The 24,107-nt window shown below is 33.9% G+C and overlaps 1 protein-coding gene across 8 annotated transcripts in view; it reads right to left on the bottom strand.

Moving 5' to 3' along the window:
* The window catches only part of LOC145680331 (uncharacterized), a 153,780-nt gene that overhangs the window by 51,182 nt on the left and 78,491 nt on the right, over window positions 1-24,107 (bottom strand). For 4 of the 8 annotated variants that reach the window (XM_081750707.1, XM_081750709.1, XM_081750708.1 and 1 more), the window contains 5 exons: window positions 23,235-23,336; window positions 20,926-20,997; window positions 16,277-16,324; window positions 5,861-5,992; window positions 1,804-1,905 (listed from right to left, as the gene is read on the bottom strand). In XM_081750707.1, the coding sequence (XP_081606833.1) occupies window positions 1,804-1,905; window positions 5,861-5,992; window positions 16,277-16,324; window positions 20,926-20,997; window positions 23,235-23,336 (456 nt within the window). The remainder of the gene's footprint in view (window positions 1-1,803; window positions 1,906-5,860; window positions 5,993-16,276; window positions 16,325-20,925; window positions 20,998-23,234; window positions 23,337-24,107) is intronic. The other 4 variants (XM_081750711.1, XM_081750712.1, XM_081750710.1 and 1 more) reach the window with 3 other exon arrangements.

Below are 24,107 nucleotides of genomic sequence, written 5' to 3'. Positions count from 1 at the left end.
TTTCTATTTGTGGAAGATATATACATTACTTCGAGTTTTTTTTCTGGCCGATTCAAATGTGTGATGGATTTTCAATATAGGAATTCAGATACTAAGTAAAGGTTATGTAACGTTTGGAAATAACAAGCAAACAACTAAATTAAACTTTCTCGTCACCCGGATTGGGTCGGGGCAATTCCCACTTGCGTAGTTGCCTGGATCCAGATCAGGGTTGTATGAGTGAACATGTGTCTCTTCCGGATCACCTCAACATCGATCCTCAAGTAATAGCATTTGAATATATACTACCTTTCAGTAACTACCTTTCTTCACCATATTCTCATATTTATCCAGTATTTCCTTTTCCTCTAACTTCCTCTTTTCCTTCCTTCTTCTCTCCTACCTTCTTCTTCCTCTTTCTCACCCTTCCTTTCCCTATTTTTATTAAAACAAAAACTGAAAAGAAGGTTCGTGACTAGGAGTTGTCGCTATTGACACGGTCATTAAATTGTTTTAATGTTTCTTCGGAAGTCCGATATGAATTAGTCAATCATAACACAAGCATCTGAAGTTAGAATTCTAAAAGTTCATTTATTTTAATATTACACATTTGGGGCTAAATTACTAAATAATTACACAAGATTTCAATTTTAGTTTCACAATCTAGCGACACCCGTTTTCCCAGTCACGACTTTTTTTTTTTTTTTTTTTTTTTTTACTTTTCACAGCTATGTCTAGATAATCCACGTGAAACTGGCAAAAATCAAGCATGTAAAGGGACTAACTTGAGTAAAGATTGGGTTGTGGGAAATATTTGCCAAAAAAAGAAATAAATTACTTAATTTTCGAGGAAAAAATTATAAAATGCTACCACCTAAATGTTGTAAGCAATGAACACATTTTAAATAAGAGGAATTTCAATCAACAATTGTAATATTTTAGAGTATCTATAAACTTGTTCAAATAATTGATAAATCAAATTACGTTCCATGATCTTCATGATTTCATTGTCTTCAACAGTGAATTTACATATCCTATTTTCTTACCTTATTGAATTTGAAAGGATAGATCAAAATACTAGTAGTCTATTTTAAACGAATAATACTAAATTATTTTTTTCCCAAACACCATAATAAACTTAATCATTTAGTACCGTGCTACAGAAAATGGTTTTAAATTACATACATGTCCAATGTTAATGCTTTTATTATATTACAACTAATCTAAAGTAATGATGACCCAAAATGACCCAAAATTAAGTAAGTTATGAAGTTTTAAAATTTCCAAACGGCCTCCGTTTTGAAACAGTATGACGGGACGGATTCGATATTTGTAATATGAATGAAATGACCAAATTTGGTTTTAATCCATTTGCTTTCAGGAAAGTTACTGTATTCACTATATACTACAAATGGATTCACTATATACTATAATAGAAATAATAGATGGATATCGTGAGATTTCTGCAATAGGTATATCAAAAATCCTACACAACCTTTTACAAACCAGAAATTATAAGATGGTCGCTGCCAAGAGGATGTCATAAAATGGGGATCATGATAAGAATTAGGTTGAGAACCACTACCTTATTGTAAATACCAAGAAACTATTCAATTAATATTGATTATAGTAACATCACTATGGGAGATTTGTTCTGCTATGAGCTATATTTAAATATGCAAACAAAAAATAAATAAAAAGAAAAAAGAAGGAAATAAGACTTCCACTAAGAAGGAAAGAGACGTCGGTAATACTTTAAGCCACAATTCCTTCAAAAATATTGACTCTTCCAAACAGAAACATAGTAAATATTGTAATACCTACCTGAAAAGATCCAGGCCGACCTTGGACTACATTGTATGCTCGTTTACCACCTAAACCAGGGGGAAGTTTTCCCACTATAGGAATGGTATTCAGGATTCCTGGCTGCAATGTGAAAAATAGAAATTAATTTTTATAGGAGAGGATTGTATATATATTTTACATACACCTAATCTTAAACTATATGTTTTGTAACATATCTTAAGTAAGGGTATAAGAAAACGATAGAGAATATATATAAGTCTTGAACCGCCGGACAGATCTCAAATTTTCAAATTTTCAACATAGATGCGATGGCTGGGTCTGTTATGGCTTTTATCGTATCACTTTGGGGAGGGATATATATGATCGAAAATGACCGATAATAGTGTCGAATTCCTAGTTTTCGGGGTCGCTGAGATTAACAGTAACACTTTCTATGCCTCCTAAATCCAAATTCGGCCCAAGCATGTTCCCGAAGAAACACAAAAACCGCGTAAGCCCGGTTGCAACTAAAAACAAAAGCAGCATATTTCACTGGTAGCAAACACATGAGATAAGGAGTTGTGCATTTAAAGATTTTACTTTAACCCAGCGAAGAGGATAATCAATAGTAGTTACAAATAAGGGGGGAAGGATACGATATAAACTAACGTAAGTAAAGAAGACATTCTGCGAATGGCTTCTTCGCTAGGTTGGGGAGTCGCCGATAGCCGTATATGCCGATAGCTGATATTTTTAAACTAGCAGAATGAAGTTATCTAATAAGCAGAATTTTATTTCCGTCTCCATTGTCGGCACCGTAGCGTTCTAAAGCATGCTTACAGTCCGTTTTTAATATCGGAAGACATCCCAATAGAGAAAGACGCCGGATTTCAAAGTATGATCACAACTCGGTATGTTTGAATGACAGAAAAAGATGAAATCTAATTACATTGTCTTCAATGGCAATTTCATACACAGGGTTTCCATAACCTCTTGGGTTAAATTTATACAGATGATAGAGGGGGTCCACTATACGCATTTAGAGATAGGAAACCGAAGGTCGAAAACAGCTAGTTCAAACACCACGCCATCTTGAAGTTACAGAAATTTGTGGGGACAAGTAACAAGTACGACGTTTCAATAACAAATGTGTTTACCAAGTCGATGTAACCTGTTTCATTGTGCATAACACTACATCTCAGTATGTAAGGTTTAGTGCAAACACACTATTGCTGCACTCTACGTACCAAAAAACTCACAGTGACTGCACAAAAGGACGGCCATCAACCTTGACGCACGTGGCAAAACGAATAAGGAAATTTTGCCTCACTCGCTCAAATATCCCCGGTGTCTTTTGCACAATCAAGCAAGCAGCTAGGACTTTTTGAAGCAAGTCCTAGGATTCTACTGGCGATTCCTAGGATTACTAGGATTCATACACCAAGGGCTTGATATGTCCTCAAAGGAAGAAATCAAGAGGATTAAGATCCTGGGAGCGCGCTGTCCACCGGATGGGACTTTGTCTTTCAATCCAACGATTAAGGAAGGTTGTATCCAAATAATGGCGAACATCCACATCGAATTGGGCATCTGCGTCACACTCTTGCGCGGCCATCCAGAGGTATAGTCTTCAATGATTCCGGCAGCACATCACGAAGGAAGGAAGGTCCTCGGTGTAGTAATCACCAGTATTGTAGAATCCGAGGAGGACTTGCTTCCAAGAATCCTAGCTGCCTACTTTATTTTGCAAGTGAGTTTTTGATATGCAGTGGTAGTGTGTTTGTACTAAACCTTACATATTCAGATGTAGTTCTATGCACAATAAAGCAAGTTACATCGACATGATAAACACATTTGTTATTGAAACGTCGTACTTTTCCCCACAGATTGCTGTAACTTGTAGATGGCGTGGCGCTTGAACTAGCTGTTTTCGACCTTCGTTTTCCTATCTCATAATGCGTATACGAGTATTTGACCCCTTTATCACCTGTATAAATTTGATCAAAGAGGTTATGGACACCCTGTATACAGAGAATAGGTTGTGATGACCTTAGTTTACTCGGCTGACAATCAAGATAAGCACCTCTGCAGATCTTTCGCGCTGTCAGTACGATTGTGTTTAGAGTGCTTGTTTAATATTTAGGTAGTTGTATTCATAATAAGAAAATAAACAGATCAGTTTATTTCGATTAAGATTTGTTGGAACTCTTGATATTTGCTAAAAATCAATTCAAATGTATTCAGAGAGAAATGACAAAAGCGGAATGTAGTGAATGGAATCAGTTAGTGAGTTTGTTTTAGTCTTAAGTAGCAGTAGGACCGGAATACAACGAATTAATTAGCCTATATTCAAATTAAAGATCACTAGTACTAATATAGCAAGATCTTTAATCGTTATCGGACACGATGCGATTCATGTAGAGTTTGAATTTGTAAAAAGAATGAAATGAGAACGAAGTCAGGAAAGTTTGACACTCTTGCTTAGTTCAAACATGGAATTTACGATAACAATATAAAATCAATGTATTTGTTTTTCTTCTCTTCTATGAAATCTTGAACGAAACTTTAAAATGGATCCAGTTGACTATGAATAGAAGTCAATGAAAAGCCTTTGTGAATGTGATTTCAAACCTTTGGGCTATAAAACTGGCTAATTACTAAACATATTACTTGGATATTTGGTATTCCAACAATTTTTCGAAGACCCACTCAAATTCGTGAACGGTCACGAAAAATTGACATTCCTTATGAAAATGGTTTTTTTGGCGTCTAGTGAGAAAACTCGTTTCTAGCATGTATTCCAATCAAATGAACTACCCTCGTGGTTATAAGAGAAACGAAGAGAAATGTAGTGCATATAAATCTGGTTCTTAAACATATTCGAGTAAAATTATTGGAAAAATTATTTGTATATCCTCATTGTTCGAATATTTGAATTGCAAGTAGGTATTTGAAGAATGTATCGCTTCAAAATTAGAAAAGGTAATTGTTTGAACATTAGCAGCTGCAACTACTTGCAAAGAACACTTGAATTTGAATTTTATAAAATTATATTATTTCTGCAAATCAAATATAATTAAAATTGTTGATAACTATTAGCGTTAATAATCTTTTGAGGCAGACAATTTTGATCCCAAGTTGTACTATAACCAAATGCGTGTCACAATATCTCCCAATATTAAAAGTTTATTCATCATATTTTTTCTGTCACGGACAATTTACTTACTGTGAATTGAGAAGTTTAATATGCATTCTGTTTGTTTGAAATTGTTATAATATAATATCTTCCATGTGCTATATAACTAACTATAACCTCTGCATCCCGAAAATTTGATGCCACATTCACAAAAGGTTTCATGATTTCTGTCAACAGTCACCTGGATTCAATTTCTACTTTGTATTCCAATTTCTCCGAGACCAGCCTTTAGTATTGTCTTCTCATCTGCGCCTAGGTCGTTCTAATCGTCTTTTTCCGATTGAGTTTTGAAAGCACTCCTACTCTCTTTTGTTTTGTCCTCATGACGTGCTCATATGAACCTCTTAGACTTAGTGACCCTAACAATATTCGATAAACGGTATAAATTCTGCAAATCCTCATTACAAAGTTCTAGCTATTCTCTATCCCCAGTCCTCTTCGATCCCAATATTCGTCGCAAGACTTTATTTCCAAATACTTTCTGTCTCTGTTCTACCCTTTAAGTAAGACATAATGTTTCCAAATCACACGTCACATTAGGCATAATTATCGTTTTCTATGTTAAAACTTCAATTTTTGGGGCAGAATTCGCAACGACAAAAGAATTTGAACTGCATAATAGGAATTCCTCCCTTAAAGTGGTCATCTAATTGATTCGTGAATATGGTTTTGTTGACCATGTCGATGCTATACATTTGAAGATGTTCGTTTTTTTTAAGGGTTACTTGATATAAATAAAATTTCTATCATTTAAAGAATCACTGTCCCACCGAATCGACATTCCACTAAGAAGGAAATCATAATTGTTCAAAATTTTAAAAAATAATTTTCTCCAATATTATTGACTTAAAATTTCGTTCATAAACCATATATTCAAATGTCTACTGATATAATATCTACCTCAGGTTTAAGGCCAGCAATCAGCTCACTTAATGCTCGATGACCAACAGGAAGTTTTGTTAAACTTCGAGGTGTGGGCACAGAAATAGTCGGACGAACTAGGGAGACAGGTTTAGTGTTGGGATGTAAATACTGTAAAATAAGGAATACATATTAATATTTAAAAAGAAGAAGAAAATTGTACATTATAAATGTAGTCTATTTATTTTGTTACTTGTTTTTTAATACTTTTGTTAATAGCTACTTTGTATATGATGAACAGATTGAAAATGATGTATGAAAGGGAACAAGAGAATTAGGAAAAACAAAAATGGATCAAAAGATTGCGACCTTGGCGAATAATTAGTTTTTGGATCAGGGACCACAAAATTTTTGAACGTTCCCGTAATCAAGTTTTCGTATTTTCTACTTAATGAACACATCATACTAAGTGAAGTGATAGTTTGGGTTTGGCTACACTATATGTAGTTTTCCAGATATAAGGACTACAAGAAAAGTTTTCTTGAAACACATTGAATCTTTTGGGCCAATTAGATCAGGGACCACAAAAGTTTTGAATGGACGCTACTTCGAGTTTTCGTATTTTCTACTGAACAAACACATTATACTGAGTGAAGTGATAGTTTGGGTTTGGGTACACTATATATAGTTCTCCAGATATAAGGCGTACAAGAAAATTTTTGATTAAAATATATTGGATCTTTTGATCCAAAAAGGAAAGAAACCTATTTTGTCTTCAGCGGTTTAGTCATGAATAGTAACTTAGAACACGGTTAAAGTCTATCTAACTCAGTGATCATGAATAATTTATTTGCTTTGTGAGATTTATATTTAGAATTACGAAATTATAATGTCAGTGAATTTGAATAGATTCTTTTCCGGAAAATTTAATGTTTATATAACTTTATTAGTATTGAAAAGATTAAAATGTTTTCAGAGATAAATCTGTAAGTGAATATTATCATACGTCTTTCGTTTCACATATTTCGTTCAACGTCGTAACGTGCTTACTACCCAAACGAAATGGACTTCGGCATTGTCACTAGGAAATGAAAACTAAATCTCCCTTTATTTTATAATTAATGCAGGTTTTATAGGCTGTAGAAAAAATATTAGCAGTAATATGTTCGAAAAGAGCTCGAAACAATAGCTTCTTATATAGAAGAATAAAACAGTTCAAATTATATCTGATATATGTATATAAGAAGTCTTATTAAAATGTAAATGATAAAGTCTATATTTCTGAAAATTAAATAATTCTTTATATATCATAAAGATCTCTGAAACTGGAGAGTTTAAGCAAGTGCATGAAAAATTAGTGAAAAGTTAAATAGGAACTTACAAACTGTCTTATGGACTTTTACAATTTTAGTAAAAATTCAAATGGTCCTAAAAAGATACATAAATATAACTACAGCAATGTGTTGAATGTTATTTTTTTAGTCAGATATTAAATGTTTGAATGGAACATGAGTTGACAACACTGGAAAGTTTGTAACAGTGTTATCTTGCGACTGAAATTAAAAGCTTTTGCGTGGAATTCTGTTTGCACGAATTGCGTCAAATTTCAGGGAAAATTGGAACTGTTCGAACCCATGTTGACCACTAGTTGTAAAATTTATGATAACTTCTCTAACGTTCATTTTTGATCATAATTAAATATTAAGTCAAAATTAAATATTTGTGATATTTAGAAAAGAACTCCGTGTTATATCTCATCGAAATTTGGTGAGTCCGTTTTATGATTTTGATTATTAAATTGTAATTTAATGTGTTGATACATTTAAAAATAGGTCGCCATAAAATTTAACTTGTAACGTGTAAGCTGAATGTTTACGTGTGATTAAAGTCCACTATTTGTTCCAGCTTTTGTCAAAAATTTACATATTCTAATACTATATATTTTTCAGAAATAGAAATCAGTACTGGAGTGGTTAAAATTAATTATAAGAAAACTGCAGGAATATACGCCAGTGCAGCTAAATACGCCAAATATTCAGTACTGGGACTTTTCCGACGAAATCCGCTAGAATCCGCCTCCAATATGTGACACGGTCTTGGACAAGTCCGATTGGATGAATACTCCGGGAGACAGCGCTGAGACCGCCATGCCGTGCAGAGTTGTTTGCTTCGGGAAGGTTTCGGGGAAGGATGTTATTATTTCAATAGAGGTAAGAATATGTTATTAGTACAGTGCTAACTCAGAACATTGCCGATTGTTTACAGCAATATACACCTTATTTCGTGTCTGTCTAGGAACACTTTGTTTTTTAAGTGTAATTTCAATATTTGAAATTTCATGGTTACTAAACTAATACCAAGCATGGTGCAACGAAATAGGCCAGGGCTTGTGCAGGACTGACTTCAGAAGACAAAGATGTTTCCATTTGTCCCACATGTTTCATGTAGTCTTTTTTAAGTCACAGTAAAGTGATACGTTTGTTTATCTACCTATGAACTAAAACTTTTCAGTTTGGAACTTCACTTCAACTTTGGAGATTATCGTGTTTACATTTTATCTTTTTTATCTTCATCTTGCACTTTGGTTATTCTATTTTTTGCTTCAGCCATGTTATGTAGTAACATTTGTGTTCGTATAATACAGATTATGTAAGCAGTTGCAAGATTTATTACTGGCTTCTAGTAGTATCCTAGACTTGGTGTAATTACCTGCATGTGTTGGTAAATACGCCACTTTGTAACAGTTTTTTCTTTTACCTTGGGTACGAAATAGAAGTGAGTCATATCATTGCCACATTTTTTTCTAGACGTGGAAAAGGCCACTCTGCAACTCACGTGTCTTGTTCTTTGTGTTTCGTGAAAATTAAGGTCATAAAAAGTTCAACATCCTTAACATAGCGTATTTACCTGCACCTGCCTTATCTCATTTTAAAAGATTAGTGCTTTAAAGCTCGTAGGGAAGTTGATTACATCGTTCAATAAATTTGATTGTTAATGTTCTTGTATTTGGTTGTAGTGTTATATATTTTTCTCTAAACAATAACTATTTAAATTTCAATTCATGCAACTTGTCATTCTCCCCGATGACTTAGAATTTTAAATGTTTGCGTATATTACATTATCTTGTGTAAGGAATTCAGAACTAGAAGCAATTTATTTAAACCGCAATTACAAATTGCTGCAATTATTTTTAAAAAAATAGTTGCTTAAATCTCTTTAATTATGCAATATCCATATGCTGATTACTCTCTCACTACAACTAATAGGGGTAGCGTTTTGTGACCCTGACTAGTAGCGATACGTTATTCTTACTCTGTTTTTATTAAACACGTACGTTACGAATAGCAATCTTTCTTGATAATAAAGAATGTGAAAAATCCGTTACCAATATAAGGAGTCGTCTAATATTGATCAAATTTAAAAAAAATCCAACTCACCTATCCGAAGTTTCGGGATCCGAACCACTTACAGTAGAATTTCTTTCAATTCTATAATTCTCAGCTACATGTTTCACTTTTTTCTACATAATAATTGAAATTTTCATAACACTCGGCAAACTGACACATTCAACATTCAAGTATAACAGAGACTTAAATAGCACTTCCAAAAAATAGTAATGAGTCGCAGAAATGTTGACACTATATTCGATTGCTTTAAATATGTATATTACAACACTGTAGGAAATATTTCCCGTATAAATTATAAATCGTACGTAAACTTCAGTTATCTTTAACTTTTATTCCTTGGTAACACAATTTGCCCACTCGGATTTACGATAAAACTCGTATATGTTAATACTCAAACGTTGTACCTTCACCTCTGGTGCCTGGGATCCCGGGTTCGATCCCAGCCCCCGCCAAGTGAACTTTGTGGTGGACAAACACCGTGCTCGTGGGTTTTCTTGGGGTTCTCCCGTTTCCTCCCACTTTCTTCCTTCCACCATTTCACTCATCTCTCATCATCACCGTCTCCTTTAGCCTAACCGGCATAACCGTGGGACGTAAAACTCAAAGATTTCATTTCATTTCAAACGTTGTACCAATTCGTTCTCAGTAGTTCCCAGTTGCTCGCAGTTGTTATTCAAAACCGCTTATGACCAGCGGCCTTGAAACTTCAATACACGAACAAGATTAGTACTGGTGGTCACCGCGAATGGCGCCACTAGTAGTTTGCTACAACAGCTGGTTTTAATTCTCTTTCTTCTGTGTGTATGTGTTTTTTTTTTTGTTTTGTTTTTGTTTGATAAATTTTCAGTAAGAAATGTAACTTGTTACAACATTTATCACATTGTAAAAGGGTTTTGCAACAAGGGACATTCAAAAATGTTGATTACTCATGATCTGAATCAATAAAACTTAATATTAACTTGTAGAAGCTAATACAGGATGCAGCATTGTTTCTTCCAAAATTGTTAAGGATTATCTGGAAATAAAGCTGGTATCTATGGAATTCGTTTTACGAAATTTGACAGAAAAGATGTCAAACAAGACTTCCATTTGAATTACGTAATTTTGTGTGTGTATATGAGTGTTTCCTTCAAAGCTGTAGTCACGGCTGTAAATAGTTTTCAGACTCATGATGAGATTTTAAGAATCAAGGCATTTGATGATTAATCGGAAACAATCCTGATTTTAATATGCTGTAGAATGACACTTACGTAAATTGATAAATAAATTACGTATTTATGGAACAGTGCTGAAAGATGGAAAGTACTATTAAAGCATCATCTTAACATTTACTGAATCTCTTATCTAATAAATTTGACCACAAGTAGAGTTTAAGTCTGGAAGCATACAAATTGAATCCAAACTTTGTCTCAACGAAAGGAACATTAGCATACCTAGGATAAATTTGTGATGTTCCATTCTGTCTTACTTTCGTTTCGTTTCGTTTCTTTAATTGTGGCTTGTATAATATTGTCACCATGAATCGGTGCGAAATCTTAAGCCCAAAAGACAGATTTTATTGATGGTTATTCGGATTTGTTTATACATGATGGATACGGATTTCCAGTTACCAATATCTCTGATATATTAGTATGGCAAACATTTAGAGAATATGATCAAAGGAGAGACGCTAGTTGTTTGTAAGGATGCTGTGTCGCTTTACTTTAAAGAATAACATGCGAGAAATGTTTAAATATCCTGTATTTATATAAGGATCCTGTGTACACTTAGCACAGAGAATGTATAGAAACGAGAAGAATAATTTGTTAAAAAAGGACTCTGTGTAATCTCACATTGGGTATATATATATATATATATATATATATTTGAGTTTAGCGTTAATTTCAGCAGCGAGGCTATACGAGACATGGACCTACAGTTTAACATAGGATACGAACTACAAGAGTTCTCGCCAGGGAACATATATATGAGAAGTGATATTTGTTTATAAATATTGTGTATTGTTTTGGCTTCGTGGACATTTATTACGACGATCCCGGGTTCGATTCCCGGTGGGAACACTGGGTAGGAAAAATGTAAAAAGCTTTTTCAGGCCAGCCATCCTGAGTGAGGGTTTCCAGGGTTTTCGTCATTCTCACCAGGAAAATTCATGAGTGGTACTTAACATGTAGGCCCCAGGCCACTTCCTTCCTTCCCCAACTCTTTCTTCCTTTCCTTTCCCCGGATAGTGTGATCGCCGAGGGACGTTATTCATGAAAATGTGACGTGCTAACATGGCCATAGATGCCGAAAGCCCAGAAATGTAAATCCTAAATCACTAAATTTATTACGAAGCATATAAAATACTATGATGAATTCCTATTGACAATACCGTGATGAATCAAAAAGTAATGTGGTATGATAGTGTATCAACAAATAGGTTATATTATGAGAAAGATGTTAATTAATTCTAGTCTGATGTGGTTTAAGGCTTAAAGTGTTTAGTATACAAGTATTCTGTGGCATCCACATCTACTGTCTATTTATAACTACGTATATAACCTTGTGTAAGAATCTTTATAGTGTTTCCTCCTATACCACACACTGCAAGACATTTTCGCACACAAAGTACTTTACTAAAAAGGTTATATCCTTCTGAATAAAAAATACCTAGGTAGATGCAAAATATACCGAAGTGAATAGCATTAGAATTCGAAGATAGTAAAACTACTGCAGGATCACCTATGAAGAACATTGATAAACGAGAATTGAGTTCGATTATTGTTAGATAGTTGAACTGATGAAATTTTAATAAATGCAAATACCAGCGCAGAGTTTCAATGAAAGAACCCAGAAAACCATACATTCATGATGTCAAAATGTTGAACCATAGTTCGTCACATTTATGTTGGAATTTGTTTGAGAATCACTAATCACAGAATTATGGAACCATCTTCAACTCACAAGTCCTCAGTACAAAGCATATTGATATGAGGAATTCCAAATGCTATTTAGACATCATATCAATGATTATATTTAATTATATGAAGTCTATTTTGTATTATGTTAATCAATACAAAATAGACTTCAAATAACTCAGTAAATAAAACCAAGTGTTTGTAAGTTTAACATAAATAATTTAGATTTAATCATTATATCTAAAAGTTTAGGAAAATGTTTTGATGTAGTACTTGAATCAATAATTGGAAAACCGAATTTAGTAGGATCAATATTTAGTCTACATTTATAAAAAAGATAAACCATTGACTTATTTATTGATTGACTCGTTACTGGAGTGCCAAAGCTGAAGAACCCTCGAGCTTTGTTTGAAACAAATGAATCTGTAGTTTTAAAAAGGCAATGAGTCTGAAAATAGCGAGTTTGCATTGAATACACTTTTTGTTGCTACCAATTGCTCTAAACAAGTTGTTCATTTCGTACATGACAAGAGAACTCTACTTTTTTAAAAACAAAGGTCGATCATTTCATATCTAGCAGGAGTTTGAAAAATTAAGCAAGGTTTTGGTTCGACTTTTTCATGACTTTATTTTCTATACCTCATGACGTTTTCAAAACTACTGATTCAAATATACATGCTATATAGAACGAGACGCCTTAAATTTCTTGATGAGAATAGATGAATATTTGAAATATTCTCGTTTAAAATAACTATTTCCCAAATCAATCGGCCTAGAAACTGTATTCTTGTACAAATGTCTATCTTAAGGTCTAGGCTATGAATTTGTTGAACTTCTGTGAAGTTATATTCCTAATAAGAAGAGGATGCTTTAAGGATATGTTTATTTGATTCGCTGTGGTAAAGTAAAAGATTTGCAAATTAATGGTTGTAGTTCTCCTCGAAATTATAATGAATAACACAAAACCATTCAATAATATCCTATCAAAAATAATTGTAAGTGATTATATGTATAATAATCATGCGGTAGGACATTAAGCAAATTATAGTAAGTAATTAACAATTCAATAATCATGGGATAACTTTTTATCGAAGCAACGATCGATGATTACCAAGATAACTGGTTGTAACTCCAAGCATTTGGTCCGCTGCATGATATAGATTAAAAGTGTGCTTCATTAAAAGCTCTAATTGCTTCCATTTAACTTATTTTTGTAAGCTTGCACACTAACTAACTAAAAGTTACACAAACACTAATGTTCAAGTCTAAATATGTTTATAGACCTTGTCTCAATAATAAACTGCAAAACGCATTTATGTTGTTTTGTCATTATCCACTTTCAAATAATCATATCAAAGAAACACATTTTAATTTCAAAATTAAATCATCACAATATATTAGTCTAAACGTACTGAAACATTAATTCTCAAATATAAATATGGCTACTGCCTTTGTCTTATTTTCAAATCATTAAATTGAAACAATGCAGTGTTTATTTTGCAATTAAATCATCACAATGAAAATTGCCTGCGCGCAAGCGAGATCTGTTCAATTGCTGATTGCGTGACTATTTAGTGTGCTATTAGGAGACAATAAGACGCACTTACATGTTTATTTTTAAAATATAGAGTCTAGATGCTGTGGCAACCTGTCGTTGATTCGTTATCACAATATATCGTATGTAGGATTCCAACTAACAAATCCCATGTCTCTTTGTCCTTTTACTTCTAAGCTTGTCCTATAAAGCATACTATCTACGGGTACCAGTAGAACTTACAGCACAAGGTTATGTGTTCTATTTCTTTGAGCATAGCTGTATCACGAAACTATCTTGTCTTTTCCCGCGTTCAATTAGGAAATTTACATTTGTTGTTGTGATAGGTTTTACCTTGTGTTTAAACCACTAATGTTCTTGGCTTTAGTACAAGAAATTCTTATCACATCTTACAGTACAACATCTTTTATTAAATCTCCTTCTTCATTGCTTTTGTCTATTTTCTTAATCAAATTGTATTAGATATGTATATGCTAATGGATATCGAAACATCACTCACAATTAGATTTTAAATAACCATAATGAGGTCCTGATGACCATTATGTAACGAGAGAGCATTCCTTATTTTATTATATTGCAATACAAAATAAATTAAGTGCTACTCTTACAAAGGCTTACTGAATAGTGAGTTTCATACAATTTTTCTATTTGGAAAGTGCTACAGTAATAAGCCATGCAATTAAGTCATTCCTTGAACTATTACGCTATACGACAACTGGAATTGATTGTTGTTCATGAGTTTCAGAATACATAAAACAAGGACATGTTGGAATTAGTTATCATGCATAATCTCAAACCACCATACTTCATCATTTTATATAGCTTACCAAAGAAAACTATGTAGTGCATACTATTGATATGACTCGAAAGAACTATTTCTAATTTCAAAATTGAAGTTGAGAGGGAAAGTGTCATACGTATCCAACATTTTAGACATCGAGATAAATGGAACAATCTTGCTGCAGAGGATACCAAAGATGTGAATGTTATTATAAATTATATTAAAGATGTATTGTTTTATTATAGTATATGGGTTTACAGCTGGATTTACATAGGAGTGGAGGAAAATTTGAAGGAATAGCAGTGACAAATGATGCATAATGATGAATATAGTTCTTTATGTTATGATAAACAGTTCGTTGATACTCGTGAATTAAGGGAGTGTGAAGATGAGGTTCGAAAGTGTTCTTCATTATATGTGGTGTAAGAATAAATGACAACTTGAGTTGGGAATATAGATATATGATTAGAAAGAATGCTGAATAATTACCAAAAGTGATAAAAGGTAGTACCTATCATAAGAAGTTAAAAGAAGATTATGCCTAATAATGTTAATAATAATGAAATTAAAGCTTTGATTAGTATATAGTGATGTCTTAGAATCGTAACTTAATCAATTCCAGAATCTTGATCGACTTACGAATCGTTGGAGTTTCAAGACAACCTTCCTTATAAATTAACAGAAATTCGGTTAACCCGTTCCACTGTTTCCCGAACTCGAACTTTCAAGATTATTTTAACATTAGGTAGACTGGATTTTATGGTAAAACACTGTATTAGCAATTGCTAAAAAAAATTACCAAAAATGTAATTTAATACATATATTTACCAATATTTACCGTAAATAAGAATGATAATGGTATATATTATTGATTGTAAGGCAAACCAGTTTCCATGATTATCGCAGTTTCCATGATTACTGCGTTTCTGGTAGTTATGGTCTGGCCATTTACCTTTTTTATGACTTTTGCTAATATATTGCACTAAAGATTGTTTGGAGTCACTAATCACGGTCTCTTTTGAATACCGGTACTAACTATACAAAGTTGATTGATTGTAATTTTTTAACTCCTCTAAAATGTTCAATCATGCTACCATAGCACAAGTTAGTATTCGAGTTTATAAAGAGTTTATTAGGTTGTCACTTTGCTCGCCGATTAACTGGATTTTTCAGCACGTGCTTAGATCTTTTACTCCCTTAGTGGGAATGATTAAGATTCCACAGCAGTGTTAGAACCCCGGGGCAAAATAGACTCGAATCTTTCATTCGGATTCAAAGTTGTATGACTTCAGAGGCGTTTGGATCTAGAAGGTAAATCTGTATATGTTAAGACATTTTAAAGCATCGTAGGTGTTTCGTACGACTCACATAATTGGATGACTTCTCAGAATAGTTAATCTCATTCGGTAAAAATTCTATTTTTTTATAATTTTACATCTAAAAGAAGTGAATACTTGGATGCACAGTACTTTTTAGACTACATCGTACTCTTAATACTTCGGACAATTCACTTTGTCAATCCATTTTATACATTCATTATATTTCAAATTTCAACTAAACATTTTCTGCATCGGTTTTAAAACAACATAACACTCTTCCAAGTTGATTATCATCGGTTATTCCATAACTATTCTGCCTTCAAATGGATTGTAAATAACGATAACTAACAAAAGAAAAACATTGACCAATGAGAGGACATGAGCAAAATAGTGAGGAGTGACTTAAAGAAACTTGACAGTAACCATATATGACACATAGCTAATTCTGACGTTGATATTTAATATAAAGTGCTATTACTAATGTTTTAATATTTACCCCAGGGACCAATGCAGATCTTCTTCCTGGATATACATTTAAACTTCCCTAGAAAAATAACATTTTCACAATTAATATTAATCAGTATTATACTTAACATTAATATTGTTGTTGCTACGAATAAATCATACATTTTAAGACTATTTGGTTTATTTACCGTGTTTACTATCATTATTACTATTAGCTGATTTCCGAGAAGAAAAACCGCGTCAACATCTCTATTATCGGTAATATTTAATACATAACTGTAATATATGTTAATGCCGTCCTGTATCTCGAGGGACGAAATAACCTAATGAAACATATATATTTCGAACTTTGAACCAGTATCGTCGATTTAATCTGCAGTTTTAGAGACTTGATAAGAAATTTATGTTTAATGTAACATTTTAATTTACCTGAAATGTTTCTAAAATATTGTTTTAGGAACAGACCTTTACTCATGGAGAGGTCTAATGCCGTTAAAAAACTGCATACTCTAAAAGCAATGGTTATAACTATTTCGTCATAAATTCCAGCCATTTTTAACCCAGGAAATCTCATGATAGGCTCTTAAAAATTTTTAACACTACGAGCAATGCAAAGATGTCCTATTTGGTGCGCAGCATTGGTCTTCCGTATTATGATGCATCTACCTAGATGTGAATAATTTGGATACTAAACAACGTAGCTCCAAAATTGAAATTTTCCAAGAGAGACTTTTGGACTTCAACATCTCAGATAAATCGCATCAAGAGAGTGTTATTTATTTTTATTAATTTATTTATGCCTTCAGTAGAGTAAATAACTCCAATTAAAGAAGGCTTACAAATACTGCTTACACAAATTAGATGTACATCAAACTCAATATTAATTACATACATAGTAAACAAAATAAAACAAAGAATATGAAAATAACACCAGCCAATAAGAAGAAGTAATCTTTAAAAAAAATCGCTACATACATACAAAAATATGTCATCCAGTAATCTAATATTTATGTAGGGGAACTCATATTTTATTAATAACATTATATTAACAATGACGACTGCCAAATAATGCTAAAATTCAAATTTGACAAGGGTACTTATATAGTGTTCATACTTGGCCACTTGAATTTTTAATTATAGGATTTGATTTTTAAACTTTGTCAAGGCAACTCCTAAATCCAAAACTAGATTTTTTTGCTGATAGGTTCTTATATATACTTTGCACGAAATTCATTTTTTATCTTTCCTAAAATTCTTGTTATATTATTTTATCCCTCTCAAGTTAATTTTAGCTTTTCGACTGCAAAAGAAAAACGTTATTCTGCCACTTCCCTCATCATAATGAAAATAAAATTGTCTCGTTTCCATTAAATCCCTCAATTAAGAAATGTTTCACAACTGAGCTCTTGTATAACCTTTAATCTTTCACAACATTTTTTTAAGATTTTCACTTCGCACTTTATTTTGCACTTGGAAGTCCTGTAGAAACATTATTCTACCAACAGTCTCACTGTAACGATAAGAAAATAGTCTCGTTGCTTACATTTCAATTACATATCTCGTTAAATATATATAGGGGTTGTACCAAAAAAATCTAAAACGTTTGCAAAAAGTGTGAAAATCATACCTAGTATGGTGTGCGGCCTCCTTTTGTGTCCAAAACAACTTGGATCCGACGTGGAATGGACATATACAGCTCCTGAATCGTGGTGTGTGAAATTTTGTACCATTGTTCCTCCAAAACATATTCCAGTTCCTTAAGGGATTCTGGTGAAGGGTAATGAGACCGAACACGCTTTTCTAACTTAGACCACAATGGCTCAATGATGTTCAGATTTGGTAATTGTGGGACCCAGGGGAGGTGTGATAGCTCCTAGTCGAACTCCTCAAACCATGATTTCACCGTTTTTGCAGCGTGGCAGGATGCCAAATCATCTTGGTAGATGCCATCACCATCAGGGAACAATATTTGGGCTATGGGTAGAACCTGCTCCCCCAAAATGGCCTCATACGCCTTTGCATTCATCATTCCATACAGGACTATGATGGGACCTGCAGAAAACCACAATATCACTGCCCATACTGTAACAGAACCACTCCTATGCCTTACAGTTGGGAGCAGACAGTCTGTATCATAGGCCTGCGACGGTGTTCTCCATACGTAAACCGGTTGTTGGAAACAAGGTGAAGGTCAATTCATCGGACCACATTACATGTTTCCGCTGCTCATGAGTCCATGCCTTGTGGTCCTTGATACACTGGATACGCCTCTTCGCATTTACTGCAGTGACCAAGGGTTTGGCGATAGCGGCCCTGTCATGAATTTTCATTTATTATGTTCCCATCGCACTGTTTTCGATGAAACCGGATTCTGTAGGCCGGAATTGAGTTCAGACGTAATTCTCATTGCAGTGGTCTTCTGGTTAGCTGCTACAATCCGTTTTAATGCCCTATCTGACAGGATTGTCTTTCGACCACTCTTGTGTTTTTCAGACGTCGTTTACTCACGTATTGTGAATGCCTTCGTCACTTTGGACACAGTGCCTTTCGATACCCCCACAATGTTCGCCACTGTTGCCACTGAAGCTCGAACCAGACGGGCATTAACGATCATGCCTCTTTGGAAGTCTGTCAGGTCGCCCATTTTACTGCACCACTTTCACACCACAACACTCACAGATGAACTGGTTACTGCTGACGGAAGAGGAGCACAGGGGCATTGCTCTGCCTATTACTCAAACAGATCTCATTTCAGTAACAGGATTTAGCGTCGAAATTGTATTTCAAAACACAGAGGGATTTGATAAAAAAAACTTATGGGGATTTGGAAAATACTAAAAGGGGAATACTTTTATTACCATTTGGGATCGCTGGAAGATTATTTCAGTCAGATATGTAGGACGTTGTGTGATTCACAACAGGTAACTTGGCCAGTCTTACAACCTAAGAGTCAAGTTCATTAGTTTTAAACTGTTACGATTATGTTTCTGAGAACCGAAACAAATTCTACGAATTGACAGGTTATTGTTTGGACTATCAATGTTACCAAAACATTTTTGATTAATTAAAAACCTAAGATTATGAAATGATCAAGCATAGTGTTTTAGTTAATTCAACCACTATTATGTTTTTGTGACGTAACTTGGAGGTATATATTCCTAGTTTGATTACATTTGTAAATTGTAGCATAGTTTGTAAATATAATTCACTGGATCAATATTAACGTTATATTAACACGGAACACGGATAGTGGTTACATTAAATCTGTTTGGTATTTTTCTTAAATTACTAAGTACTATATTTGGAGCCGGAACTCTTACGTACGGTATATACCAAAACTGGGATAGAAGTCACATAGTAGTTTCCTATACCGAATATAAGACTAACGTTCATAATTTTCTGAGGTAAGAATTATATTCCTCAGAAAATTCTGAACGTTAGTCTTATATTCTGTATCTGTAATGTTCAAATATCTGTAACGTTCAAATATCTGTAATGTTCTGTGATACCAAAATTAGCACTCCTATCCAAAGATTATCATCCAAAACATACGTAATACGATTGAGATCCACTGACTACTCCTCATGTATGATATTCTCAGTCCCAAACGTACCCAGTAATGTCGGACAGTATAGGCAATCAAATGGAACCCAAGTCTATATGCACAACGGAAGTATCTAATTACTGTTACAGATTTAAGCCAGATAAAGCAATTTTGTCAGAATATACTGCTAGAAAAATGCAGTGATGTGCAGTACGTGTTCCTTTTGACTCCTTTCCAGGTAAGAACTTCGGAATCTCTAAAACGAATACTCTTTATAATATTGAGTACAGTTTAACATTTCCCAGGGACGTGTCAGATGAACAGTCGCTGAGAATTACCAAAACGAGACGCAACCGTCAAAAGATATTGTTTTACTGGTCCATTATTTACCATGTGGAACGGATGTGTGATTCATTCCCTATAGAATAGCCTTTATTTTACATATTTTTATAAATCATGTGCTTATAAGTTTTTGTGAAGTATAGACACTGTGGTGATCGGCTGTTTTCTGGATTTTAGAACAAAATAGAAATTATTATTGGCTTGGGTTGAGACACGTGATCAGCTTTCAATGTTTCCCAAGAACTGAAATCGTCTCTGCGCAGCCCAAAATTATACTACTGGTTAGATTCTGTTTTCGAAGCAAACCTGCCACTGTCTTTGGTTGGTCTTCAATTTGCCATTTACTCGGACTGTGTTATAATATTCAAATGTTTTCTCTACCGTCCGAGTCAGGGCTTCATAACTGTTCAATATCAATAGCTTGTTATTCTGGAAATACAATTACAGAGGTGCGATCTTCTATGCGATAGTTCTGTAAAATATTTTAAACCTCCATATTACTTTCGATATTTGTATTATCCCCAGGGGCATTGTTTACAAGCAATTATACTTTAGGCTTTCACAATGACTTCTTGAGTCTTCTTCATAAAGAAGGGGTAAATTGTAGTTGCCTACAGTAGACTTTTGGTTATCCTCAGCACTGATTATGTATATCCTTTTTTTTACCACAAGTTACAAATTATTATTCTTCAAATTTCATTACAAAAACGTTTACTAGTAACAGTCTAAAATTGCAATGTTTTTTTTCGAAAAGTAAAGAAAAAAGTTCATATTATACAAGTATTTATGCTTACCTTTGGTATAGGCGCTGATTGACCAGGAAGGGGTTGACCACTATGGTTACCACTTCTTAGACCAGGTCGTCCCTTTAAAAAAAAAAGTTAATTTATCGTAGAATAGGAAATTGAAGATTTCTTACCATTTTTCTATCTTAGCCCAGTAGTATAATTCTTATATTTGGTGATTGGTAGTACCAGCGGATTCCATTAAGCTAAATATATGCAAGTTTCTATCGACCAAACAATATTAATGAGACCTTCCACGTTAAGCAATAGATAGAAAAATACCAAGTGTACTCAGTAGCTACGTCGATTTTACCGACATATAATTGTGCCCTCATATTCTATATATAACCAGTTTGTAATAATAAATGATATACCTATCCCAATTATCCTATAATATTAGATAACCATCATTCATCAAACTTTTCTCTGCATTTTAATAATTGCATGGCTTCCAGTAAGGTACTGCTATGTCCAAATTTTGTATTTAAAAAATGAACTAACGGCTGCATGAGGGTCTTCATTTCCAGCATTGCAGGTAAGAATTATCACGAAATGTTAACATATAATAATACAAGTATTATACATATGTGTTGTCTCAACATTTTTTGCATATTGCTGGTTCGATTACCAGTGAAAATATTTTTCCTTTCGGAGTTAGCTCACTATCAAGAAGCGTATTTGAATACTGGAACCGTGGACTTGCTCTTTGTACTCCTCCCGAAGTACATTCTAAATAATTTATTTTGCGTTGGTAGTGGAGTAACTAAAATAATACAGCAAAGATGAATCGCCAACTCCTTTGCCCTCATGGCTTTAACGGCTACAGGGGACACTAGACAAGTCAGAGAACACTCTCGTGCCTATGTAGATAATTTACGAGCCTTTGATGCAGGAGATAAAGATTTGACTTCCGATGAGAGCTCGTGTGTTATAGATCCCACGTTAAGGTGTATGTCCACGTCTCGTATAGCCTACCTGCTAAACGAGACGCTATACTCAATCCCAATCCAATAGAAAAGTCAGAAATAACGACACAGATAGTGGATGTAATGTATCTTGTTTGGATTCGATTACACAACTAATAATTCATCTGACCCGTGCAGCACTTAACAGAACATGATGTTAGAAGTTAGCTTTTTTACAATTCTGTATTAGAGTACTACAAAGTTGATAACGTACTGACGATGTCGAGGAGTATGCAAAGTTTAAATGCAAAAGACAACAGTGTCTCGTTTCTCAAAAACATACAACTGAAAATCAAGAATGTAACAACTTCTAATTTAAAACATTTATGAGTCCTTGGTGGCGTACTGATATAACGCTTATATTCGAAACGTATCGTTCCTAGTTCGATCTCAGCTTATGTTTACTGGATTTTGTGATGGACAAATACCAATGCGTGGGTTTTCTCGTGGTCTCTGCCATTTATTCTCATTTTCTTCATTCCATTCATTATGATCATTACCTTCATTATCATCATTGTCTCGGTTCATAATTGTGGGATATTAAATTTGGATCGCCAGAATAAAGTTAAAATATTTAAAACAATGTAATACTTAAAATCGATTCCAATTGCCATGTAGTTCTGTTGAAGAAACTACGAAAGTGTCTGCATTCAGAGGTACCACATTCTAGTTTAGAAATAAAAAAAAACTGTAATTGAATGACCATACGATGCGTACTCATTACCCAATTGAATGTGCACTGAAGCATCTAAGAGTTTAATGGGATCATTACAAAACATACGTGTAGTATCTACCTTTTCATAAGTATACATTAGCTATATCTTAGATGGAGAAGAAGTAATATTTGACGTTGTTACATAACTAATAAATACAATGTAAGTATATTTCTATGGTGTAAGTTTTCGTTTCGCAACTGTATTGTAAAGTAATGTAGTATTTACATACTTATACATTAATTAAACTACCGATCTGTTGCACAAAACATTAGCGGCATTGTATAATCTTAAACTTAAATGAAATCTTACCACATGGCGGAGATAATTTGCGACGTTGGAGATTAAAGTTAACATTCAGTGATTTTTGGACATTAAACAATGATTTCTATAAAATAAAATAAAAATCTAAAATATCTGACTTCGTTGATATATTTCAAAAATGAAAAATGATCGAGGAAGCGCCATCTCTATCTATGGAACAATATTTTTGGATTAGAAAAGTAAAGACATTTTCAACCAATACTCTAAATGATTGTAATTAAGCAGAGGCTGTAAGGCGTGTACCGTTCTATACTCTCGACTATCACCCTGGCTATATTACATGTTTTTAAAAAATTAATATTACATTTACGCTTACATGTGGAGGTGGCCATGTCGCTGGAAGAAACGAAGGTTTGTGAGTGGATCTATGACCAGGAAGAGATTGAGCACCACTATCACCTCTTAAAGCTGCCCGTCTCTGGGAAACAAAACCAGATAAACTTATCTCTTAGATTGATCGATTATATATGAGCAATAACAATTCTTGAAATGTATGTATACTACATGAAGATTAGAGATATGTACCTTGGTTTCAATGACCACAAGCATTAAACAATCAATCTTTAGATATATTTCGTTACAGCTGTTTGCAGTTAGTAAAATTCTGGGAATATTGTACGGTATTCCCTCAATCTCGGTGTGTCTCAGGGAAATATTTTGGCGTAACTCCACATGCAAGTCTTTACACAAGCAGCATATTGATCGAAAACAATAGAACGCAAAAAAATGAAATGAAATGAAATCTTTGAGTTTTACGTCCCACGGTTATGCCGGTTAGGCTAAAGGAGACGGTGATAATGAGAAATGAGTGAAATGGTAGAATGAAGAAAGTGGGAGGAAACGGGAGAACCCCGAGAAAACCCACGCACATGGTGTTTGTCCACCACAAAGTTCACTTGGCGGGGGCTGGGATCGAACCCGGGACCCCAAGCACCAGAGGTGAACGCTCTACCACTGAGCCACCGCGGCCCCAGAACGCAAAACATCGCACGGAAAACCTTTGGAGACTACTCTCGACAAGCCGAAGATGTGAACAAAAAGTTTAAAAATATTGACTATAGTCGATATTCGCTGATTAGGGAAATTTTCTTTCCGTCTACAAAAGTCGACTTACGCAGTGACAGGGTTAAATTAATATTTAACCTCTGTACTGATGATAAAGATTCATCTTAATCTGTTAAACTGTAAA

Source organism: Thermobia domestica, chromosome 3 (genome assembly GCF_964235325.1).
Source record: "Thermobia domestica chromosome 3, izTheDome1.hap1.1, whole genome shotgun sequence".
Taxonomy (NCBI): domain Eukaryota; kingdom Metazoa; phylum Arthropoda; class Insecta; order Zygentoma; family Lepismatidae; genus Thermobia; species Thermobia domestica.
This window is presented reverse-complemented; position numbering and strand designations above follow the sequence as displayed.